Source organism: Limanda limanda, chromosome 2, assembly GCF_963576545.1.
Source record: "Limanda limanda chromosome 2, fLimLim1.1, whole genome shotgun sequence".
NCBI classification, from domain to species: domain Eukaryota; kingdom Metazoa; phylum Chordata; class Actinopteri; order Pleuronectiformes; family Pleuronectidae; genus Limanda; species Limanda limanda.
In genome coordinates, this window is record NC_083637.1 from 9,624,117 (window position 1) to 9,646,514 (window position 22,398).

Sequence of the window (22,398 nt, forward strand, 5' to 3'; positions counted from 1 at the left end):
TACTTCTACAATGTATTACTTTGACTTGAAGTAATGCAGTTCAGAGATGGACCGAATAAAAGTAATTTGACAAGGTATTACTTTGTCTGTAGGTAATGAAGTACAGAGACAGACCAGTTAAAGGTACTTTTACACAGTATTTCTATAAACTTGAAGTACTGAAGTACAGAGACAGACCAGTTAAAGGTACTTTAACACAGTATTTCTATACACTTGAAGTAATGCAGTACAGAGACAGACCGATTAAGAGTACTTTTTAATGGTATTACTTTGACTTGAAGTAATGAAGTACAGAGTAAGAGCAGTTAAAGGTACTTTTACACAGTATTTCTATACACTTGGAGTAGTGCAGTACAGAGACAGACCGATTAAGAATACTTTTTAATGGGATTACTTTGACTTGAAGTACTGCACTACAGAGACAGACCAGTTAAAGGTACTTTTACACAGTATTTCTATACACTTGAAGTAATGCAGTACAGAGACAGACCGATTAAGAGTACTTTTTAATGGTATTACTTTGACTTGAAGTAATGAAGTACAGAGTAAGAGCAGTTAACGGTACTTTTACACAGTATTTCTATACACTTGGAGTAGTGCAGTACAGAGACAGACCGATTAAGAATACTTTTTAATGGGATTACTTTGACTTGAAGTAATGAAGTAAAGAGACAGACCAGCTAAAGGTACTTTTACACAGTATTTCTATACACTTGAAGTACTGCAGTACAGAGACAGACCGGTCAAAAGTACTTTGTAATGGTATTACTTTGACTTGAAGTAATGAAGTACAGAGTAAGAGCAGTTAAAGGTACTTTTACACAGTATTACTATACACTTGAAGTAATACACCAGAGATACACCAGTTAAAGGTACTTTGACATGGTATTACTTTGACTTGAAGTACAGGGACGGACCAGTTAAAGGTACTTGTACACAGTATTTCTATAAACTTGTTGTACTGCAGTACAGAGACAGGTGACTGCACTTCGCGGGGTCGCGCACCACAGATGCGTCCAGGCAGCTCTTCGCGGGCACGAGCGCGGCTGGGCTCTCTCGTGCCCGCGCAGCTCGGAGCCGGTGGGACAGACTGAGGACACCCGGGGGATCGAGCTCATCTTCGGCCACTGTTCCGCTCTCAAGTCGTCGCAGAGCTCCGGGGAGATGTGTGTGATGAGTCCGCCCCGGGGAACCAGGACCTGAGGGCCGCTGTCAGAGTGGGACAAGAAGAAGAAGAAGAAGAAGGAGGACCAGAGGGACCAGAGGGACCGGTGTCCTCTCCCATCTACAGCCCGTCTCCCTCCTCCATCCTCCCGCCGCTGACTGCAGCTCGACCCGGGAGGAGCTGGGACTTCGACCCGGTTGTGTGTTTTTATCACTTCCCCTGTGTGTTGGGACTTTTGTGAGGCATGTTGTGGAGCAGGTGTGTGGTGCTGCTGCTCTGCTGGGGGCCGGGCAGCGGCGAGCAGCGACCCGGGGACAGGGACGGAGCCTCGGCCGAGCTCCGGACGGACCCCCGGAGACAGAGGTCCCCTCCGCCGGTGGAGCCCCTGGACTTTGGGTTCGTGCCGTCGGCGGTGTACGACACCCACGCGTACTACGAGCCCGGGCCCGTGGGGATGCTCTTCCACATGGTCCACGCGTTTCTCTACGTGGTTCAGCCGAACTCCTTCCCCAAAGGTGAGACGATTGTCCCCATGTGTGTGTGTCTGTCTGTGTGTGTGTGTGTGTCCTCCATCCATCAGCCCTGGTTCTGTCTCTTATCCCCAGGAATTCTCTAACATGATGAGGGATCCACAGAATATTAGTATCTCTATTTAACACTAATTGTCATGTGGACAAAAACACTCAAATTTAGGAATTCCAGCGTTTTTAAAATGTTCATCTGTATTTTTCGTTGTACCCCCAGAGAATGTTGATTGTGTTATAAAGAGGATAATGGTGAGATAAGAAAACAAGATAAGACAGAGCTTAATTAATCCTGATGATATAGAGTTCATCAAATAAAAACCAAGGCCTATATAGAGTTCACAATATATGTAGCAGAATAAATGATAAATGAAGAGAAAATACACATTTCAGCGTAAAAGTACAAAATGGAAAAAGCTAAATAAAGTTCCATCAATGTTACAGTAGAATTGAGTTACTATGCAAAGATCTATAGGAGGATGCATCAGTGTTATAAGTATAAGTATATGATATCACAAATGTTAGAAATAAGACAAACATGTATATTTCTAATTCTGATTCAGGACAAAACTATTTATCAATGTCATCTTTGGATTTTGTGAAATGCTGAATATTGTCACGTCTCTTCAAATGTAAGAATCTGAGTTGGAAATCAAATTCTTGAGCCATGAACCACTCCCAGGTCCCGAGCTGTGTCGAGTGGTCCCAGGGAGACTCGGCCTCGGGGCCATTGAGGTGGGAAAGTTCCTTGAGGTGAAATATAGGAGACTCTTTGGTGTAACACCAACCGGCTGACCTAATGTACGTCACTAACCAAACAACAAAGTCCAAAAAAACACCCAAACTCCCAGAGAGAGGGGAGGGGAGGGGGGGATGATCCCTACATGTGCACATCTGCACAACAGCATAGTGACTTTACGCATAACTTCCATAAAACACAAGTGACGTAAACCAGAGTTATGAGCATATTAATGGGATCCATCTCTGTCAGAGCTCCTAAGTGATTTGGAGTTGATCAGGTCGGTCACATGATCAATGCGATCGGCGTGAATGGTGACTCTCTGGTTTAGTACAGTAACCCCAGTGATTGATGGACAGAGCTCAGCTACTTACGACTAAACGCCGTTGGTTTGCCGGTTTGTGTGCACAACCGCGAGGGGTCACGTTGGAAGATGACACGGTGCAATAGGATTGAAGGGTTTTAAGTTGCTGCCATTTCGGTGTCCAGGGTTAGGGCTGCTGGCTCGGTAATCAATTAGCAGATCAGCGATTAGAGGAGGCTTTCTCAGTCACCTGCATCACCAAGTAATACCTTAATCCACCGGGCCATATGCTGCTGCTGCTGCCGGGGACTCTCCAGTGTGATTCACCGTCACACACGTGCACAGGTAGAGACCACCTGCATGTCCCGTCGCTCCCTCCCCCCCCGGCATCATGTGTCCAACGTGTCCCGAATACATGGTCAATCCATATCTAATATGAAGACAGGTCCAAGCCGGTTGATGCACAGTTTCTAACTGCTTAGAGGCTTTGGGGTTTGGCAGCCTCACCGACCTGCTCCTCTGAGCTCTAAATATATAATAATCCAATTTTTCAAGCGATAGAGTCAATTGCTCTATTAAAAGTAGTGATCAAACCGATACGTGTGTTTCGGGAGCTGATGCCAATATTTAGAGACGGCTGAGGCGTAAAATACTAGTTTCATATGTGAACAACAACAATACAACAATAATAACGAAAGAGACACTTCATTGCTGAACTAGAATCATCATTAGTGAACACTAGTGCATTATTCTTTAGATTAAAACCATTTAAAATAGATTGTGGCTTCTGCCAAGGCTCAATAGTCCCATAGAATTCATACAAGCTACATTAAATTGTACACATTCATTGATATCATTCGCCCAAACATGAGATATCTTTCTTTATAAAGGCTTTGTGTCTGTTTGCTTGAGTAAATCTCATCTTTGTAAACTACTTTTTAAGTTGAATTGAAAAGAAATATCGAATTGGCCTGACCGATAAACTAGTCCATCAACAATTAAAATAAGTGAATTAGGAAAAGACCCAAGCATCTTCCTTCTAAAACCACTGTGCATCCAAAACCTCACTAGATTTCTGTGAATCTACGTATTTGATTATTTGAGTTAAATCAGTGTCTCATTCTAACAAAGCTGAAACTGCTCTAAACTTTGAAAGTGGAATACAAAGCCTGATTTATAAAATAACCTCTTCACACATAGTCTTTGATGCAGGGAGACGGAATCATAAACTGTTCATAAAGTTGAGTTTTACTTCTTAATTTCTCCTGATGGACAAGAATTCACTCAGGATTATTATTACCCGATTATTTTATTGTCTCCGTTGTTTTATATGATACGACTGTTAACAAAAATGAAAAATATTTGATGTGGCTATGTTGGCATTAACACAATTTGCTGAAAGAATTATGACATTCAACTGCTTTTCTCTCCAGAGAGACATGTGTACACACACACACACACACACACACACACACACACACACACACACACACACACTTCTCATCTCAGTTTGCTTTTAGAATATGTAGCTGTCTCAGATAATGTTTCCTGTGACGTTGTTGTCAATGGTCAGGGTTCAATCCCGAGTCAGGTTGAGAAATGAAGAGTGTTGTGAGGGAGCGCAGAGGAAAAGTAGTTGCCGGATTAATCCTGTCAGATCAGTTCAGTAATCACTTAGTGATGTGGCACAAAAAGCTGTGCTTGTGCACAATGCTCCACAAATTTATTTAATATTTTCGATGCTAGAGAGTTTCATGCTTGTATTTGAGTGGAGACACATAATGCAGGAACTTCCCAGTAGCTGTAAACTGGTTTGTCAGTGGTTCCCGACCAGCAGCTTAACCTCCTCCTGACTCATTCATCCTTCAAATCTGTGTGAAGGTTGAATTTAGGGTGAAGAAGCATTTTGGCCTCTTTCACTGTGCGAGGAGTCCATGTCTTCTTATCCCCCTGATACACTACAGGCTAGATTAGAGGATTAGCATCCGCAGGGCCAATGCTACCACTGTGCCGCTACCACTGCTACAGATGGCATTGTGTCACACACACACAAACACACACACACTCTCACACACGCATGCACAAACAGAAAGTGGGTCATAGTCCTGGTATTTGTCTGTTTGCCTTAATTACTGTGATTGGAAGTAAACAGGATGTTTATCATGGAGCCAGTGTCTTAAATCAGATCACACGGAGGTTAAACTCAAATTGTTTTTCCTGATTGGGAGAGAAAAACATTTGTAAGATACGGGTTACATTACACTTTCATTGTTTTTAGGTTTGAAACTTAAACTTCAGGTGTCTCTTGTGGAACTGAAATTATTGTTTGATTGAGCAATTAGTCAATCAACAGGATTGATAAGTACTTAATCATTTTAAGTCATTATTTTATAGTAAAAAAAACCTAAAACAAATTCACTTCTAACTTCTCAAATGAGAATATTTGCTGCTTTTCTTTCTCCTCTAACTGAATATTGTTTGATTTGTAATAAGCAAGCAGTTAAAGTACAGTCAGTTTTGGCTCTGGAAAATTTAGAGGTGTTTTTGTCTAATATTTGTGTAACCTTAGTTACTATGGACACTGTTTTGATTACTAGTTTAAACTTATTATTAAAATATTATATTCATACTAATTTCTGTTGAATATTAATATATATATAATACTATTATTATTATCTTAGAAATACATTAATTATATAATACATTGTTTTTTTAATCCAAAAATATAATTTATTGAATTAATTATATATAACTATTATTGGTGAAATGCTTCATATCATATTTATATAAATAATTGCCTTTTTTTATTGGATTTTTTTCCATTTTTATATTTGTATTTAGGTTTAATATTTAAAGGAAAAGTGAAGAGAAAAGGAAAAGTTGTGTGTGAAACTCATCTCGAGTAACAGATGATCCGACCTGAAATCAGGGTTATGTTTTATTTGCAGAACTTTCTCTCTCTTCATGTGTTCTTAAACTAAAGTTTCTTCTTATATCGAGAACACCATGAAAGGGAAAACCCGGATTCCACCTAATCTTCTAAGTTGTTTTGCTCCTGTGGAGTTTTCTTTAGCTCCTGCTGCCGTTCAAATACATACAGCTCTTCTTACTTAGTCAGACACACAGGACAGGGAATCGTATTTTAAGTAGCGCTACGTAACTGTGCTTTGGCAAACCTCACATGACTTATGCAACAGCTTCTGAGCTGCGGCCAACAACTTCACCTCCTATTAACATCATAGGTTTTGACAGAACAGTTTGCCAGAGAAGGAGGGAGCCGGCAGCTGGCTTGTTGCAAAACAATCACAACAATGTCCATTTATATGCTGCCATCACCAGCGGGTCAAATGATCGATAACATATTGATATGTGCGTTCAATTAAAATTTGTATTTTCTTGTGAAATAATGGGTAGATAATAACTGGTGGACATAATCACGGTCCTCTAATGGTCGTCTGTTTTATTTAATCTTTGAATTGAATTGTGATGGAACTTTATTCTTTCAAACTCACCTGGTTGAGCGGGTGGCCCACATACCGAGGTTCGATTCCTCCTGCAGAGGCTGTAGAATCTGTTCTGACCCTTTGCTGCAGGTCCGATCTCTCGATCTATCATTCCAGGTTCAACTCAACGCCCCCAAAAAACGTCTTATAAATAAGAAGTTTAAATACAATGTCCACTATTCAGGAACATAAAGAGACCAGGGGCGGATCCAGGGGGGTCCTAGTTGAAGTTGTCTTAAAAAAATAGTCTGTTATTAACAATATTAAGATTAATTTTCAAAGCCCACTCAATGATGTTTGGCTTTGCTCAAAGCTTTTGAGCTAACGGTAAACAAGGAAATAGCAGGAATTGTGTTGGACGTACAGTATCAACCCCCCACCAACCCCCCCCACCTCTCTCTGTAAACTGTGGCCCCCAAATGGCCCCAGATTTGTTGAAATCCTAGATCCGCCACTGCGTCCCACAATATGTTTCGACTCCCATCATCACCCCTTAATCCTCTCTGTTTAAAACATTTAAAGGCTGTCTTACTTCCCCTTGAAAACTCTTATCATAATAAGCAAACATTTAATCTCGTCAGGGGCGGAATCTAATCATGCGGGTATTTGTTAGAGATGTCTGTGTTATAATGTTATTTTATCTTTGCCGCCTCTCATGTAAAAAGCTTCAGAGACGGTGGTCAGGTTGTGTCAGGCCTCGCAGTAATCTCTCCGAGCATGTCAGCGTGGAGGATTGTGCTCGACTCCATTTACACGTTACAGTAGGAGGGTTGTAGGTTCTGTCTTACAAACCACTGACAAGGTCAAACTGGGGTTCTTTCATTGATTAGTTGATTAAGAGTCAAGAGACAAACACAAAATGATCAGGTGCGATTGATAATTAAAGAAAAGTTGACCTATTAAAAATATCTCCTCAGAGAAAACACGGAAAACAAGGAAATATCACATTAACCAAAGAGAAAGTCTGTTTGTGTCACACTGAGTTCATGTTGGGCAGTGGGCTCTTCATCCTTTCAGGTCTAATTCTAGTGGTTCTGTAACCATCCCACCCCCACAGCCCCCTTCCCTTTCGTTTGCCACAACCACCTCTCATACTGGGTCACTGAACTAAGCTGTCTAAGCTTAACTGCCCTCTGCGGCTAATGCTAACTAAGAAGCTGAGCAACAACAGGTGGCGTCAGATGTGCTCATACGCTACATCTGCAGAGCAGACACGGACGTCTTCACCTCCACGGCTCGGACCCAGATCAGTGTTTAGTAAACGCTCACACACGGTGCAGCCATTGACGAAAAATATGCCCGACACTCCCCACCACGAGGAGATGATACCTAGAGGATTAATCACGAGGTCACAAAAGATTCCCAGTTCCTTTTCCCTTTCGCTCACCATAAAGTACCTCACAGCTTTAACAACCGAAGACCTCCTGTGATTCAGAGGCAGTTTTGTTTGCTGTCAGTCATTTATCAAAATATATATGTTTTAGCCTTTGTTTTGTCAGTGCAGAGAGGAAACGAAAAAAAGCGATTTGTTGATTGATGAAAAATCTGTTCATTTTAGGATTAGGAGAAGAAATCTCAGGTTGTAGCTTCTCAAAACTAAAAGATTTGTTTGATTTGTTTGTTTAACATATCATTAAAATGCAAATCCCTATCCAACCAAGGATAGAGGCCAACTGGAATTGTCACTATTGTCTCACATTTTATTGGCAAAAGTATTAATTGATCAATTAATTTGGACAGGAACAGTGTTTGTTGACCAACAGACAAAAACCTATAAATGAGCCAGAGTCAGCTTTATATTTCTTCTTTGGCAGTTCTTAAATTGCAACCTGATATAAAGTAAAACAACATTTCACATAAGACAGGTATTCTGGTTTGAGCAGTACAGTGTTTAGACCCTGAACTAACTGTACAGTACACCCACGATTCAAACAATGATTAAACCATTGGCCATGAAATAATCGTGTATTATGAAATGTGACGGACGACGGGGGGGTAAACAGACGTTTGGTTTACACAGCACAAACAATTTAAACGTCACCTCGTTGAAAGGTGAGAAAACAGATGGTAACAAACACATTTTATCACATTACATTTCATCATGTGCATTCTCACCACACCTGAGGACAACAGGTGTGTTTGTTTGTCTGCATCTGCGTGTGTGTGTGTGTGTGTGTGTGCGTGTGTTTGTGTGTGACAGCTGTGTCAGCATTTACATGCTAAACTGGCCTCCATCTGCTTGTCTACTGAACCGAACACATGCTCAGTCATTAGACATTTTATCAGCATCAGAAATACTTTTGGATCCCAGAGGGAATTTGAGTTTCGTTAGAATTCCTCCAACAAAGAGGATCAAAAAAATTTAAACAGACCTAGAGAATTGTAATAAATAGAAATATAATATAACACACAAAAAAAGTATGCATTATACCACTATATATGTATGGAAAGAAAGATTATATATGATTATATGTGGATAATACAGTATAAAATACATACTCTTCCTCCAGCTCTTGTTCCATTCAGCCACATGTGAGAGATTTGTCTCATAACTGGAAATGATCTTCTTTGTATCTCCGGGCAAATTGAGCTCACTATTTATTTCCGGTATGTTTGCATAAATATATTCTTGTGCACACACATTGTAGTTTCTCTCAGTTGTATTTTCATACACAAATGCTTCTATGTAATAGTACACATTTTTCCTGTAGATGATAGCATACGTATCATGTGAGTGTGTATTTGCTTACATGCGTGCAAGTGTTCCAGTCAGTGAGTGCGTGTGTGTGTGTGTGTGTGTGTGTGTGTGTGTGTGTGTGTGTGTGTGTGTGTGTGTGTGTGAGAGAGAGAGCAGGAATCTGTGTTCACCTGCTGACTAACAGTCTGGGTGAGTTACCCTCCAGGTAGGCTTAGCGCTGGCTGACCTATATAAACAAACAGACAGCTGGACGGAGCTGCAGAGCTCGGGGCAAACACACAGTTCAAACAAGTTCCGCAACACAAAGCTGTTCCATGAGGAAATACAGTCACACTGCCACTGTCTCTATGATGACTCTGATGATTCACATGAGCTGTGCGGTCAGCTTGTGAAGAGATACATGGATTCTTCCGATGTCAGTTGTAAAACATGATTTTTGCTGTTCAGCATCTGTAGATTGAAATACAATCATTTGTATTATCTGTTCTCTGTTTCTTTCAGATATGATTGTTAAAGTCATTCAGCAAAACATGGGGGGAATCAAAATACAGGAATGGAGAAAGGTACGCTTTGACTCAAGTGATGATTAAAGATGAATTTGAAAAATGAGGAATGTTCCTTTTTAACCCATGAATTAACAACTGATTGACATTTAAAATGAAGCCTTCACTGATACACCTTTGAGAGACTTTGTTCTTGCAAATATAAAAACACAAATGCAAGTTTTCTAGAAATTTCTCTTCAGACATTTTAGTCTTATGCTGTCATTTATTTGTGTTTCTCTACAATATTGTGAGTCTCAACCTTTTGATTTCAGATCTTTTGAGAAAATGTAATGCTGTGATTGGGTGCTATTCAAACAATCTGAATTAAATTGCACTGAAATAACAAAGCCTCATTGCACAGTAATAAATATCTTAAATTATATATTTATTAATGTAATGTACATATAAGTATGGGATCATATTATCACATGATGTTATTAACAATGAACTTATTTGACCCTTTTCTTCATGTTGCCTTTTCCTCATACTTTAGAAAACTGTAATGTCTTGGTCGTCACACTGACTTTGTTCTTTCTTTTCTTTTTGCTGCGGTGGTGTGTGTGTGTGTGTGTGTGTGTCTTTGTGTGTGTGATGGTGTTACAGCCAGACAACGTCGTCCTGTTGCTTCAGGTACATTTCCCACCACACTTGCAAAACATGTCTCTGTAAAGGCCCAAGAGTGAAATAATAACACTTCAATAACAACCCCTCTCCCTGTGCAGTGGATGTACTACGAGGCTGGATTCCTCATCTGTTCCACCATCGGTATCTTGTTCGTGGTGCTCACCCCGATCATCGGCATGTGTTTCTGTGTGTGTCGATGCTGCGAGAACTGCGGAGGGGAGATGCACCAGAGACAGAGGAAGAACACCGACTGTCAGAGAGGCTTCTACACCGCCTCGCTCCTCGCCTCCTCCATCTTCATCATGTGAGTGATGTTGTTGATGCTCTGTGGAAGTAAGAGATACGATCAGTCACTGACATATCACTGTGACTGTGAGAGGCCTCTTGTCTGAATCAGTGCTTTCACATCAAAACACATTCACACACAAATACATCTGAAGATCTGCGGATATGATCTGAACTTATCATCGTTCAAAGATGGGTCCAAAAGACGTCCCTCTCGATCATGGTTTGATTTGATGAAGATCTTTGTTTTTTTCCCACTACACACAACTGCTGACATGTGGTTGTCTTTCTTTGAATGTCACGTTACATTTCCTGGCTCATAGTATTACATGATATTGTATTTTATTATCGTCAAAGGAGAGAGATTGACAGAGAGAGATTTTGATTTCTCATTTAAAGCCATGAAGAAACAGGCTTCTCCAAAAGTGTCACAGACAAGCTTCATTCTAAATCTATCTTTATGTGACGATGCTTCCCTCTGCTGGCTAATAATGGTCATAACACCCAATCTGCCTCTGTGTGTGTGTTTCAGTTTGGGGGTACTTGTTGCATATGCTGCCAACCACAATGTCAGCATGCAGATCAAGAGCACTCGCCGATTGATCAATACCAACATAAGGGACATGAAGACATTCGCTAACAACACACCTGCGGTATGTACACACACACACACACACACACACACACACACACACACAGGTGCAGGTGGCAACCAACGTCAAGGTGCATCCCCACCATGACATCCACAGGTTTGTCTTGGTCTCTCTCTCTCTCTCTGCTCTGATTGACTGTGTGTGTTTTTCCTGTCGCAGCAAATCGACTACCTGACAGCTCAGTACACAACAGCAAAGAACAAAGTCCTGTCCGACCTCGACAGTGAGTGGAACTCAGGCTGTTTGCACACAGCGTTGGTCTCATGCCTCTCTCTCTCTTTGTCCTGTTGTCATGAAACCTGTTGACATGTCCGTGTTTCCCTGACAGACATCGGGCCGCTGTTGGGCGGGAGGATCCAGAGTCAGCTGGAGAAGGAGGTGGTGCCGTCCCTGGACAACGCCCTGCGAATGGCCGGAGGTAACACGGCCTCTTTGTCAGGCTTTAGTGTGACCTCCTGTTGACCTCGCACACCTGAGACAAAGCAACATGGAGGTCCACAAGCTGAAGTCTTTCAGGGACATATTCTCACCGTTTTCTGGTTGTTTTCTCCTCTTTTGATCCGCTCATATTTTTCTTTTCATCCAAAGCTAAAGTTGAGGGGGCCATCAAAGGTAATGAGAGCTGAGGTGGAGTCTGTGGTGCAGGGACTTTGTGTTGGTGTTAAAAACAGATTACTGATCCTGAACTACTCTGTTCTGTGGTGGTTTTCCTCTGTGGATTGTCTACCTGTGTAATCAGTGTTATTGTTATAATTCTCATAGTTCTGTCCTGTGGTGTGTCTTCATATACAAAACTAAATTATAATTATTTTGGCCAAAGTATTTAGTATCCATTCCTCGTCTGTTGTTTGCAGCCATGCGGGAAACCAAAGAGGCCCTGGAGAACATCAGCTCCTCCCTGGAGGTGCTTCAGGAGGGGACGGGGAAACTTCAGGCCAGCCTGTCGGGGGAGCGGGCCTCTCTGTCCAACACCCTGTCCGACCCAGCCTGCACCAACGGAGCCGTCTCTCACACCTGCAACACCATCCGATCCACGCTGTCCCAGCTGGGGGTCAATGCAAACTACATACGGGTACCAACAGCCACGAGATTAGAAATCAGAACCACACAGATATATAGCGGAAATAAGCCGTTTAATTTGCTGCAATGACTTCTTGTTTCTCATCTTCCTGTTTTTTCATTCTGCTGTTCAGCTTCCAGATGTCAATCACGCTTTGTCCAATGTCCAAACAGTCCTGAGAACAGATCTCAGCAACATTGTACAAAAGGTTAGTCTCTGTCTTCTGTTTGGCTCATGGTTACACACCTGGCATCAGTAAGCACATCTGTATCTGGACAAGGGAAATGTTGAAAGGCCTACCAGATGAGAAAAGTATTGATACCACATCTAAATACAGAGGCCTGAGGATCAAATGTCATTATCCAGATCCAGATCACATCTTAGTACCACACCCTTCAGCCTAAACATGAAATAAAGTGTCTTTTCTTAATTATCTTTCCTCTCTTTCTCTCTTTCTCTCCACTTCCAGGGTTACTCATCCTTTAACGACACACCCAGTCTGGTTAAAGAGCAAACAAAAAATATTGTCGCAGGTACAGAAGTGTATATATGTGTGTTTAGTTTGTGTAAAAACACATATTAAGCCTATTTTTATTTCATACACTTTCCCTATTCACTTTTATATTCTGTCTTTCTCTCACCTTTACCTGCAAACTGGTGGATAATGAAACCATAGCTCTTCCTCGTAAGTTCTCCTTTCTGCCTTTTTTACTTTCCGTTTCTCTAGTTTTGGGGCGTCTAGTTGAACAACATGTCTCTCTCTCTGACTTTTCTGTTTGTCTTTTTTGTTTGTATGTGCACAGGAGTGAAAGGAATGCTGGATAAGATCGGCACAGAGATAAACAACTTCGCCAAGATGTTCCCAGTGGAAGCGTCTTTGGCCAATTTCACCACTTTCCTCACTGAAGGCCAGAAGAACATTGAGTCCTATTACCCACAGATCGACCAGTTTGATTTCTACAGGTTTGTGCAAAAGTGTTTTTCAGATTAATCACAAATTCATATTATGGGGGCAAGAATTTGGCTCCTACCAGATTCACTGTTTATTGTTATTATACTATTCGTTTTAATGTAGCTAATATCAGCATTTTAAAGATAACAGTGTATAAAATAACAATGTGAGGAATAAAAAATCTGAAAAGACTTTGACAACTATCGCCTGAGTATTAAAACAGAGCTAACAGACAGTGAATATATTATATAAATATTTATAGCAATAAACTCTATTTGCATATGAAATTCAACTCAAAGTGCTTTAAAGACGTGAATACATACAGTGAACATAAAAACAGTCCAAATGAATGATGATGTTTCTGTGTGACTGGTTGATGTTTTTATAACGTTTGCTCACCAAAATAATGAAGAAATTTGATTCTGCTGCCTTCAAGTGGCAAATAAATCAGTTTTTCTAGGCTTAAAGTTTGAATTATGATGAGAAGCCTCCAGGAAATTCATATGAAGCATCAGTGTCTTCACAAATGACAACTGTGTGCGTTTGTGTGTTTGTTCGTGTGTGTGCTGCAGGTGGATCGGCTGTGTGGCAGCGCTTTGCCTGATCGTCCTGATCTTGGCCTTCAACATCCTCGGACTGCTCTGTGGCACCTGTGGCTACGATAAGCAGGCCACACCCACAACCAGAGGATGCCTATCAAACACCGGCGGCAACCTGCTAATGGCGTACGTTACTTTTCCATTCGATACACTGATAGTGGTTTTCTCGACTACAGAATGTCTGCTTGGAGAAAACTAATAAAAATAACTTTGAATTGGATTTAATATCATTTAATTGAACTGAAAGAAAATCTTAAAGAACGGGACTAAGAACTAACGTTTGCTGCGTCTCCTGCTCTCTCTCAGTGGGGTCGGCTTCTCTTTCATCTTTTCCTGGTTGCTGATGGGCGTCGTGACCACGTTGTTTGTTGTTAGCGGCAACGTGGAGAAGCTGATCTGTGAACCGCTGGCAAACCGACAACTATTCCAGGTGCCAATTATGAACACTCGCATCCCGATTAGTCTCAGTTTGACTGTCGGAGACTCTGTGGAGCAGTATTACATAACAGACAACACTGTGGTTCTTTGTGTGTGTGTGTGTCTGTGCGTGTGTGTGTGTGTGCGTGTGTAGATTATAGACACACCGTACCTGGTTCATCCTGCCAAGAAGAACTTCCTTCCTGGGATGCTGTTTCAGAATCCAAACATTGACTTGACTTTGGGAATCATGTACAGGTAACATGCCAACACTTCATACATGCAGTCTGTGCCATACCACTTTTAAAAGGAGCTGACTGGTTGAAATACATTTTTATATTTATGTAAGGACACCTGAACATACTGAGGTCTACTGTTCATGGTCAAAGTGTCATCCTGCTGTATTTGTCTTGTAGGGAGTGCTATGAGAACAACGGTCTGTATGAGGCTCTGCAGCTGGAGACCATGTTCAACATCAACTCCTTCCTCAACAGAACTGTGGTAAGTGAGCGGCTTAAAGAAAGATACACAAGGCAGGAATGGCCCTCAGTAGAGCAGAAACACGCCGATGGGCTGAAGGTGTTAACATGTGAGTTTCTTTGTGTTTGTCTTGTCACCACAGTACAACAAGGACCTGGCCAAAGTGTTTGAGAATGTCCAGGTGGACCTGCAGGATGTCGCTCTGCTGGAGCAGGCCGGCAGAGACAACCTCATGAACTTCGCCAACTCTGGAATCGGACAGATCGATTATGAGACGTACCTGTCTGAGGTAATCCGCTCAAATCAAGACTGAATTCAAAGGGACATTTATTTTAAAACTGAAATTTATGACATTAAAGATATAAATCCTCGTGTCTCGTTGTAGTTAAGCAAAGGAGTTACTCTCGTGGATCTCCTCTCCTTCGCTGCTGACCTGGAGGCTCAGGCTGACCAGCTGGTGAGTGTCATCATCACTGTGCCAACAAGTTACAACACCAGTGTTACAGCAGCCACAATCATATAATAAACTTTATTTATTTAGATAACACTTTTTAAAAACTTGAACACACAACATTTTCTAGACTTATCTGCTCTGGTAGGCAGATAATGCAGATTATTGCAATTAAAATTGAAATTTGGAAGAGACGCTCGTTTAAACTGATGTGAGTGATAAACATAGACTGTATTTAAAGATATAGTCTCCACTACCTCCCACTGTACAACAAGGAAGCAAATTTTTGGTATTTCCAAAAATATCCTGGAACCAGACGCTGTCATTTTGCACTGGTGACGACATCAAGAACCGAGAATCATCACATCAATTTGTCTAAAAGTTGTAAAATCAGATGACACTGCATGGATTTGTGTGAACCTCTATTACACCAAAATAAAAATAAGTTAAAAAGATTTAGAAAACAACTAGCTGACAAACTTTCATGGCTATTACCGCACCAACATCTGGAACTTCAATGCATGGCATAACATTGCACCGGAAAAGATGCAGCATCAGGATCTCAACTGCCAAACTAAAGAAGAAGTAATTAGCCCTTTCACACCAGTGTCATGTTTCTATCACTCCTGTGTTCTGCAGAGTCATTTGATGATCGTATTTATCCCCATTGCAGAAAAAAGCCAGATGTTAGTGGAGGTTAATAAAATGAATCTTCTACTTTAAACCATCATATTTTGTTTACGGTAACAATGATTGTAGGTTGTTGTTTTTTAGCTTCAGGGTGTAATTGTTTGTAAAAGTCCTGAAAGAGGTGTCGAAGACTGGCGGAAACCAAATGTTTATCCAGACGGCCTCTGTGCAAAAAAATAAAAGGTTTCCCTTCATGCTCACCGATCCGGCTGAACAAGCTGCCCATTCACTCACGTTTACACCGTATACATTCAGGCTATAGGGCCTGTGGCACATGGGACATGGCACAGAGAGATTAGTGTGCTCATGTGTATGTTAGGAAGGGAAGAATAATAAATCCCTCAGTTAACTTCTCATTACCTGATGGACCTGAAGATTGCATTGTACGTTTTTTGTAGGAACAACTGCAGTTAAGTCAAGTCTCATAAAGCTTTGTTTGTTTGTCTGTTTGTTTGTTTACAGCCCCGCGGCGCTCTGGAGAACGCGCTGAGAGGACACGCCAGCAGCATCAGACAGATTCACCGAGAAGTGGTGGTGCCCATGGAGCAGGCAATGGTGACCATCTCTCCCACCACACACTCAGACAATAACTCCACCGCACACAAGGTGGTCATTTGTCTGTTCAAAATGTACAAGTCTTTATTTGTTCACCATATAATCAGCATAACCACACATTGAGGATTACAGATCACAGGAATATTTCATGTCCCATTGGTTTTCTGTGTCTTTGCTCTTCCCCTCAATGCTCCTTCTGTTTTCTCTTCCTCCTTTCTTTCACAAAATGACGACAGAAATATGTCCGAGCGCGGGTAAGCCGCCGTCGCTGCACGGCACCTTGTCGGTGTATCGGTGTTTGCCGTAGCAACGTGGTTCAGCAGTGTTTGGGTGTTGTGAATTTGAACATGCAGACTTTTCAACGTACACTTGTCTTGTTTGTTAACAGTTTATGTTTTGTTTGATTTCCTCTCACGCAGAGCACGCTGACTCAAAGCATCAAACAGCTGCAAAGGACGTCCAACGACCTGCCGGTGAGGAAACTCACACACACGCAAAAACAATGTTGTATTAAACACAAAAACACTCTAACAAATTAATTTTGTTTCTGTCTCTCAGGTGAAGGTCAACAACATCCTGAGTGCCATTGATGCAGCAGAGTACCTCATCACTCATAACGCCTCCCATGTGGTGAAGCAGGTAGGAGGTTTCATGATAAAATACTGTGTTAGCTCTATAGTTGAGCTGATGATGTGGCGTTTTCAAAGGTAACCAGTGTTAATAGTGTTTGTTGTCTTTTTTTGAAATTTGATTTAAATTAATGTCAGTGCAGTAACTGATATTTCCACATGCAAAAACTTCATTTTTATGGTAATTTGACTTATTTCATGTTAGACTATTGAAAATCCTCCTTATTTATGCTGTTAATTGGTGTTTGGAAGAAATATTGTGGAACCTTTTGTCTCTGTTGTCTTACAGGAAGCAAAGGGCTACATGCAGAGCTTAGTGGGATACTTCAAACAGTACACAGAATGGGTCAAAAACTCTGTGAGTATTCTCCCTGTTCTTCTGGCCTTTTAAAGGTCACAGGTCAATTTTCGGCACAAGAAACCTGCGCACTGGGAAACTCAAAATAAAATCATATCATATTGAATTGAATGAATTGTTCAGATTTTATCAAAGTGCTTTAGATATGTCACAAGATTTTTTTTAAAGTGTAAGAAAACCACTTTGATTTAACTTGATGCTCAGTAATGAGGAAAAATCAAGCGATCAGGCAGCAGGAAGTGAAATGTTCATTCTAAACAAGTTCTGGTGACATAATTGTTTTCACATGATATGTTAATATGTGTGTCAGTGTGTGTGTGTGTGTGTGTGATCATGTGTGTTTTTCCTTACAGTTAACTGCAGAGGTGGCTCAGTGTAAACCCATCAGCAACATTGTTGACAGCATGGAGATCGTTGGGTGCAGCTTCGTAGTCGATTCAGTGGTAAGACACTGGAACAGTGTGTGTGTGTGTGTGTGTGTGTGTGTGTGTGTGTGTGTGTGTGTGTGTGTGTGTGTGTGTGTGTGTGTGTGTGTGTGTGTGTGTGTGTGTGTGTGTGTGTGTGTGTGTGTGTGTGTGTGTGTGTGTGTGTGACAGACTTCTGGAAGGAGCTCTGAGTTTTCTCGACCACACGTATGAGTACAGTATGTTCTCCAGCCTCGGACACACTCGCTCACACACACTGAATTGGACAGAGCGTGTTTTGAGGCAGGGTGGCGACTCACATGCACAGAGATCCTTCAATGTTTTCACCTGCGGCCCAGAGGAGCTGTGATATTTATGTTTTACCTATACATCATACATTAATGGTTTGTAAGAGTTTATTAAGATCTCAAAGACGCCACAGACTGTGACCAGCAGCTGCACATGTACATGTGCATGTGTTTGTATTTATGTTCTGCTCGGTATTTGCACATCTTATATATTTGTGCCTCCTTATGTGTGCAGGTTTTGTGAGTCCTTGTGTATGTGTCTTTGTGTGAAATGGAGCAGGATTAATGTGTAGGGCTGCAAATATCACTATATGCATTCATATTTTTATGATGAACTATTTAATCTGCAACTGAAACGATTTTGTCAGTTAGAGGAAAGAAAAACTGAAAAAGCATCACATGTTTCCTTTGAGATGTATTATTAATAACTTGAAATATCTGTTTTAAAGATGTTAGTTCATTTTCATGGTCAACTTGATAAAAATGTGAAAACTTACAGGTGAATTTGTTTTTCAGAACACGTTTTGGTTCGGTCTGGGAGGCGCCTGCATCTTCATGATCCCCAGTATCATCTTCTCCATCAAACTGTCCAAGTATTACAGAAGGATGGACACAGAAGACGTCTTTGAAGAGTGAGTTCAAACAACACACATGCACTTTTAGTTAATATAGAAAAAGACGGATCAATCCTTAAGTTTTACTTCTAGCTTCTTAAATCTTCCCGGATCAAAACTAAATTAACGGATCTTTTTCTTCTCTCTGTCCTTTTTCATTTTTCGGTTTCATTGTCTTTGATCCTCCTCGCATTTTTCCGTCGTTTCATTTCCTCATCTCTTCTCCAGTACCATTTACCCGTGGATTGTTGCACTTTGATGTGTGTCTCCTCTCCTGTCCTCTTCTTCCACGTGCCCTCTCTTTTTTTTGGTATTGAACACTTCAGTTTAGGATCTCTTCTTTTCTTCTCACTCTTTCCATCTGAAATGACGTGCACGATCTTGTCTTTCTTTGCATGGATTCCTGCTTCGTCTTCCTCCCTCACGTCACTCTCCCATTTTTCTACTTCTTATCCGTCTGGAGTGACGCTCTCTGAGGATCTCATCTTCCTTGTTTGCTTTCGCCAGTCTTCCCATTCTCTTTCTCACCTGTCCACCCCTCGCTCTTGTGTTGCAGTATGGGTAAAACAGGTAATCATGGTGGCCAAGTGTGCGATATCCTTGGAAACCTCTCTGTGGTCAGGTACGAGTCGTGCCCACCTAATTTGCCTGCTAGCATGCTGCGCTATTAATCGGTGGAGGGATATTTTTCTGCAGACAGAACTAAATGTACAATATGAGTTTTTTCCACAAATGTTAAATTCCCCTTGTGTATGCATGTATGTGCTTGAATGTGTGTGTGTGTGTGTGTGTGTGTGTGTGTGTGTGTGTGTGTGTGTGTGTGTGTGTGTGTGTGTGTGTGTGTGTGTGTGTACATGTACAGTATCTCCCCCTATAACGACACTCTGTTCCCTCGGGCCTCTGCCCCCCCGAGCTACCCCGACTGGTGACCCACAGGAATGTTCTCCTTTTTGAAAGAGGTATTGGTTGTTGATTTTCAGTTCCATGTGTTCATCCACTAATCCACCTTGAACTGAAGTCACCATCTAACAACATCCAGCCATTCAACCACCGTCGGTCTGATGTGACGTTTCACCGTCTTCCTGTTTCTTTCATATCACCTGTTTCGTCCATTCGTCTTTTTGAACCTTCGTCCATCACCTCTGTTTCTTTCAAATGTTTGAACGGCGATAGGCTCAAGGCCCCATGTCTGAAACTGTGAAGACTGTAACATGTTCGTCTTTGGATTTGCTCAGCGTGAAGGTCCCTCAGAGGGAACGAGCTTTTTTATTATTGTTTACCGTAAAAGAAACTTCTAAAGTGGTGTGTATTATATATAACATACTCACAAGGTAAATAAACTGATACATACGTAAAGCTTTTTTTTTTATTGTATATATATTTTAGGAAAGAAATGGCTGGCATAACTTTTAGCTGCTGATCACATCGGCCATTCCTCAGTATTGCTTCTTGTGAGTTGAAAAAGAAAAACAATAATATCGCAGATGTATCGTATGTATCCATTTAGTTACATCTGGGATTTGTATCAGTCTTAAAGGTTAAAAAAAGGATCTTGTTTTTAATTGGTTAGTTTTTAATTTGCCTTTTTTATCTTTTCCCTTAACTTTTTCTACTTTAGACGTTTGTAATGCACCAAACTCTTTGTATGTTGAAAAATCTACTTAGCATTCAATCCGATTCTGATTCTAACGCACTAACTTTCCAAGAAATATGCAAGACTTTACTTCGTCCAGGAAAATAAAGCTGTTCATAAATTTGATTTCCTTTTTTTTTCTGCAGTGGACAAGAGAGCTGGAACTGAGCTTCCCCTTGTGGTAAGTTTTACCTTGTTTATCTCAGTGACTCTATATAAAGATGGAAGTAGCATCTCCACCTCTTCTGATTGACGATGAAGCGTCTTGATAAACAGTTGATCACACCATCACTCGCCATCGCAGGTTATTTCTAACGTGGACTTATTATTTCTCTCTCTCTCGTTTTTAGGATCACCGGAATTTCCATTTTTCTTTGATCATGTAACACTTCCAGTGACAGAAGGGAAGAATGAGACTAATCAAAGAACTGTGTGGTGAGGACGTCCCAGCCCCCCCCCCCCATCAACCCTTCAAGCCCTTTGACAAGGACCTCTAACACCAGCCAACTGTAACTTATCTCATACACACCAGCGTCAGTCCCACGAGCACAACAACAGTCCTGCCAGTGTTTCATCCCGTATCCCACGTCAGAGCATTTTTTTCTGCGTAGTTAGATTGATACATAGAGAATGAATTTGTTCTTACATTGTCAGTTTTAACTTGATGACACATGTACATTTTTTACACTTTCAAAACTTTTGAAAGTTTTATATATTTTTGGGAATGTGTGTTTTATAAAATGTAAGTAGCTTTTTTTTTGTAGGAGTAGCTCCATTTTCTTTTCTTGTTCTTTTTTCTCTGCTTTGGTGAATGTTTGTAACGTAGCTCGCATCGTTTCGCCTCTCCAGGTTTACACTGACCAGATCGATTCTCAGGGATTTTACATTTTGATAAGAAGAAGAAGTCTTCACATTTTTGCCAAATGTTTGATGAGAAAACACCACTCTTAGATATGTATGTTAAATACCAGCTGTCAGTTAGCTTAGCTCTGCATGTGCGCGAAGAGTCTATGGTCATACTGGCAGTCGGGCTTTAAGCTAATGTAAATGCTAACAAGCTCACGTCTGCTATGTTTACCGTGTTCACCATCTTTGTTTTACCTGTGAGCATGCTAACATTAGCTATTTAGCACTAAGCAGAGTCAGTTGGCGTTAAACCAAAGTAGGCTACTTAACCAATAATATTTTGACCTGATGATGGCGCAAGATTATAAGTTACGTAACCAAAGGAGCATGAATTTAATCTTTCCAAGAGTTATCGATATATTTGAGTCTTGACCAAAGTGTGAGTGAGCTAAAAGTCTAACGTAACACTTAACGTGATTAAGGCGTCAATTTGGTTCAACAGGGTTTGTTTTTGAACGTATTAAAGAAACAAGGGAAAATTTGGTCAATTTTGTTACCACGTTAGCGGGGCCCAGGTCAACTCCTCTGACGCCTTTGACGCGTCTTTATGCTTCGCTAAGCTAACCGTCTGTAGCTTGATATTTGGATCCAAACTGTACAGATATGTAATATTAATCCTCTCTTGACATTGAAGCAACAAAGGTTATTTCTACGGTGGCCGAGAGAGGCACCGCAAATGAAGAAAAACAAAGACTTTGTGAAAATTCAGAAAACAACTTCATCAATTTGACGACACATGAAGTTATTGAAGTCTGCTACCCGTCAGTGTTGATGGAACTTCACAAACCATTGAGCTTTTGCATTGTGCTCTCAGCTGCCGCTTATTTCCCTCAAAACACAGAACACGGAAACTGGCTCAGTTTTCCAATCTTTGAGAAAAGAGTTAATCCTGGTCCATGCTACTGCAAGAGGCGACACGTTACAAGCTTCACAACCACACACACACACATGTACACACACACACACACACACACACACACACACACACACACACACACATACAAAATGCAGCCGGAGTTTATGGCAATGGCAAATTTGTGAATAAAAACTTCCGTCTAATAAGCGTCTGCTTTGTGTTTCTTCTATGTCTTGCACACTTAAGCAAAAAATACACAAACTCACACATTTCTTGTGTCGACGGCTCATAAATCACACATCAACTATTGAAATTTTACATAAGCTCCGTCCCACAGGTACGAATGAAAAAGGAGCTCATCTGCCAAGAAACACAGAACACGCGGGAACATTCATGTAACATATGCAGGGCTGAATACATGCACACACACAGCAGCCAAAAGGCTT

The 22,398-nt window shown here is 41.1% G+C and overlaps 1 protein-coding gene across 7 annotated transcripts; it reads left to right on the forward strand.

Annotated features, from left to right (window-relative positions):
* The first annotated feature begins 1,076 nt into the window (after positions 1 to 1,076).
* On the forward strand, positions 1,077 to 22,158 carry prom1b (prominin 1 b). Of its 7 annotated transcripts, none has more exons than XM_061067427.1 (28): positions 1,077 to 1,680; positions 9,435 to 9,496; positions 10,082 to 10,108; positions 10,201 to 10,406; positions 10,920 to 11,040; positions 11,200 to 11,263; positions 11,369 to 11,458; positions 11,629 to 11,652; positions 11,895 to 12,112; positions 12,234 to 12,308; positions 12,570 to 12,633; positions 12,904 to 13,063; positions 13,625 to 13,777; positions 13,958 to 14,081; positions 14,223 to 14,326; positions 14,485 to 14,569; positions 14,691 to 14,837; positions 14,934 to 15,005; positions 16,152 to 16,244; positions 16,664 to 16,717; positions 16,803 to 16,883; positions 17,163 to 17,231; positions 17,585 to 17,674; positions 18,460 to 18,575; positions 19,114 to 19,179; positions 19,420 to 19,516; positions 20,337 to 20,371; positions 20,541 to 22,158. In XM_061067427.1, the coding sequence occupies exons 1-26, from the start codon at positions 1,410 to 1,412 to the stop codon at positions 19,484 to 19,486; spliced, it is 2,703 nt and encodes a 900-aa protein (XP_060923410.1). In that variant the 5' UTR covers positions 1,077 to 1,409; the 3' UTR covers positions 19,487 to 19,516; positions 20,337 to 20,371; positions 20,541 to 22,158. The 7 variants fall into 7 exon arrangements, with proteins under 7 accessions (XP_060923410.1, XP_060923412.1, XP_060923411.1 ...); XM_061067431.1 differs by lacking the exon at positions 1,077 to 1,680 and adding an exon at positions 9,259 to 9,348; XM_061067429.1 differs by lacking the exon at positions 19,114 to 19,179.
* The last annotated feature ends 240 nt before the right edge of the window (positions 22,159 to 22,398 follow it).

Excerpts from the sequence above, each read along its gene's own strand:
- prom1b (XM_061067427.1), top strand. The coding sequence starts at position 1,410 with ATGTTGTGGAGCAGGTGTGTGGTGCTGCTGCTCTGCTGGGGGCCGGGC. Across the intron at positions 11,459-11,628 it reads CGCCCTGCGAATGGCCGGAG|CTAAAGTTGAGGGGGCCATC; the intron begins GTAACACGGCCT and ends TTTCATCCAAAG. Across the intron at positions 11,653-11,894 it reads AGTTGAGGGGGCCATCAAAG|CCATGCGGGAAACCAAAGAG; the intron begins GTAATGAGAGCT and ends TGTTGTTTGCAG.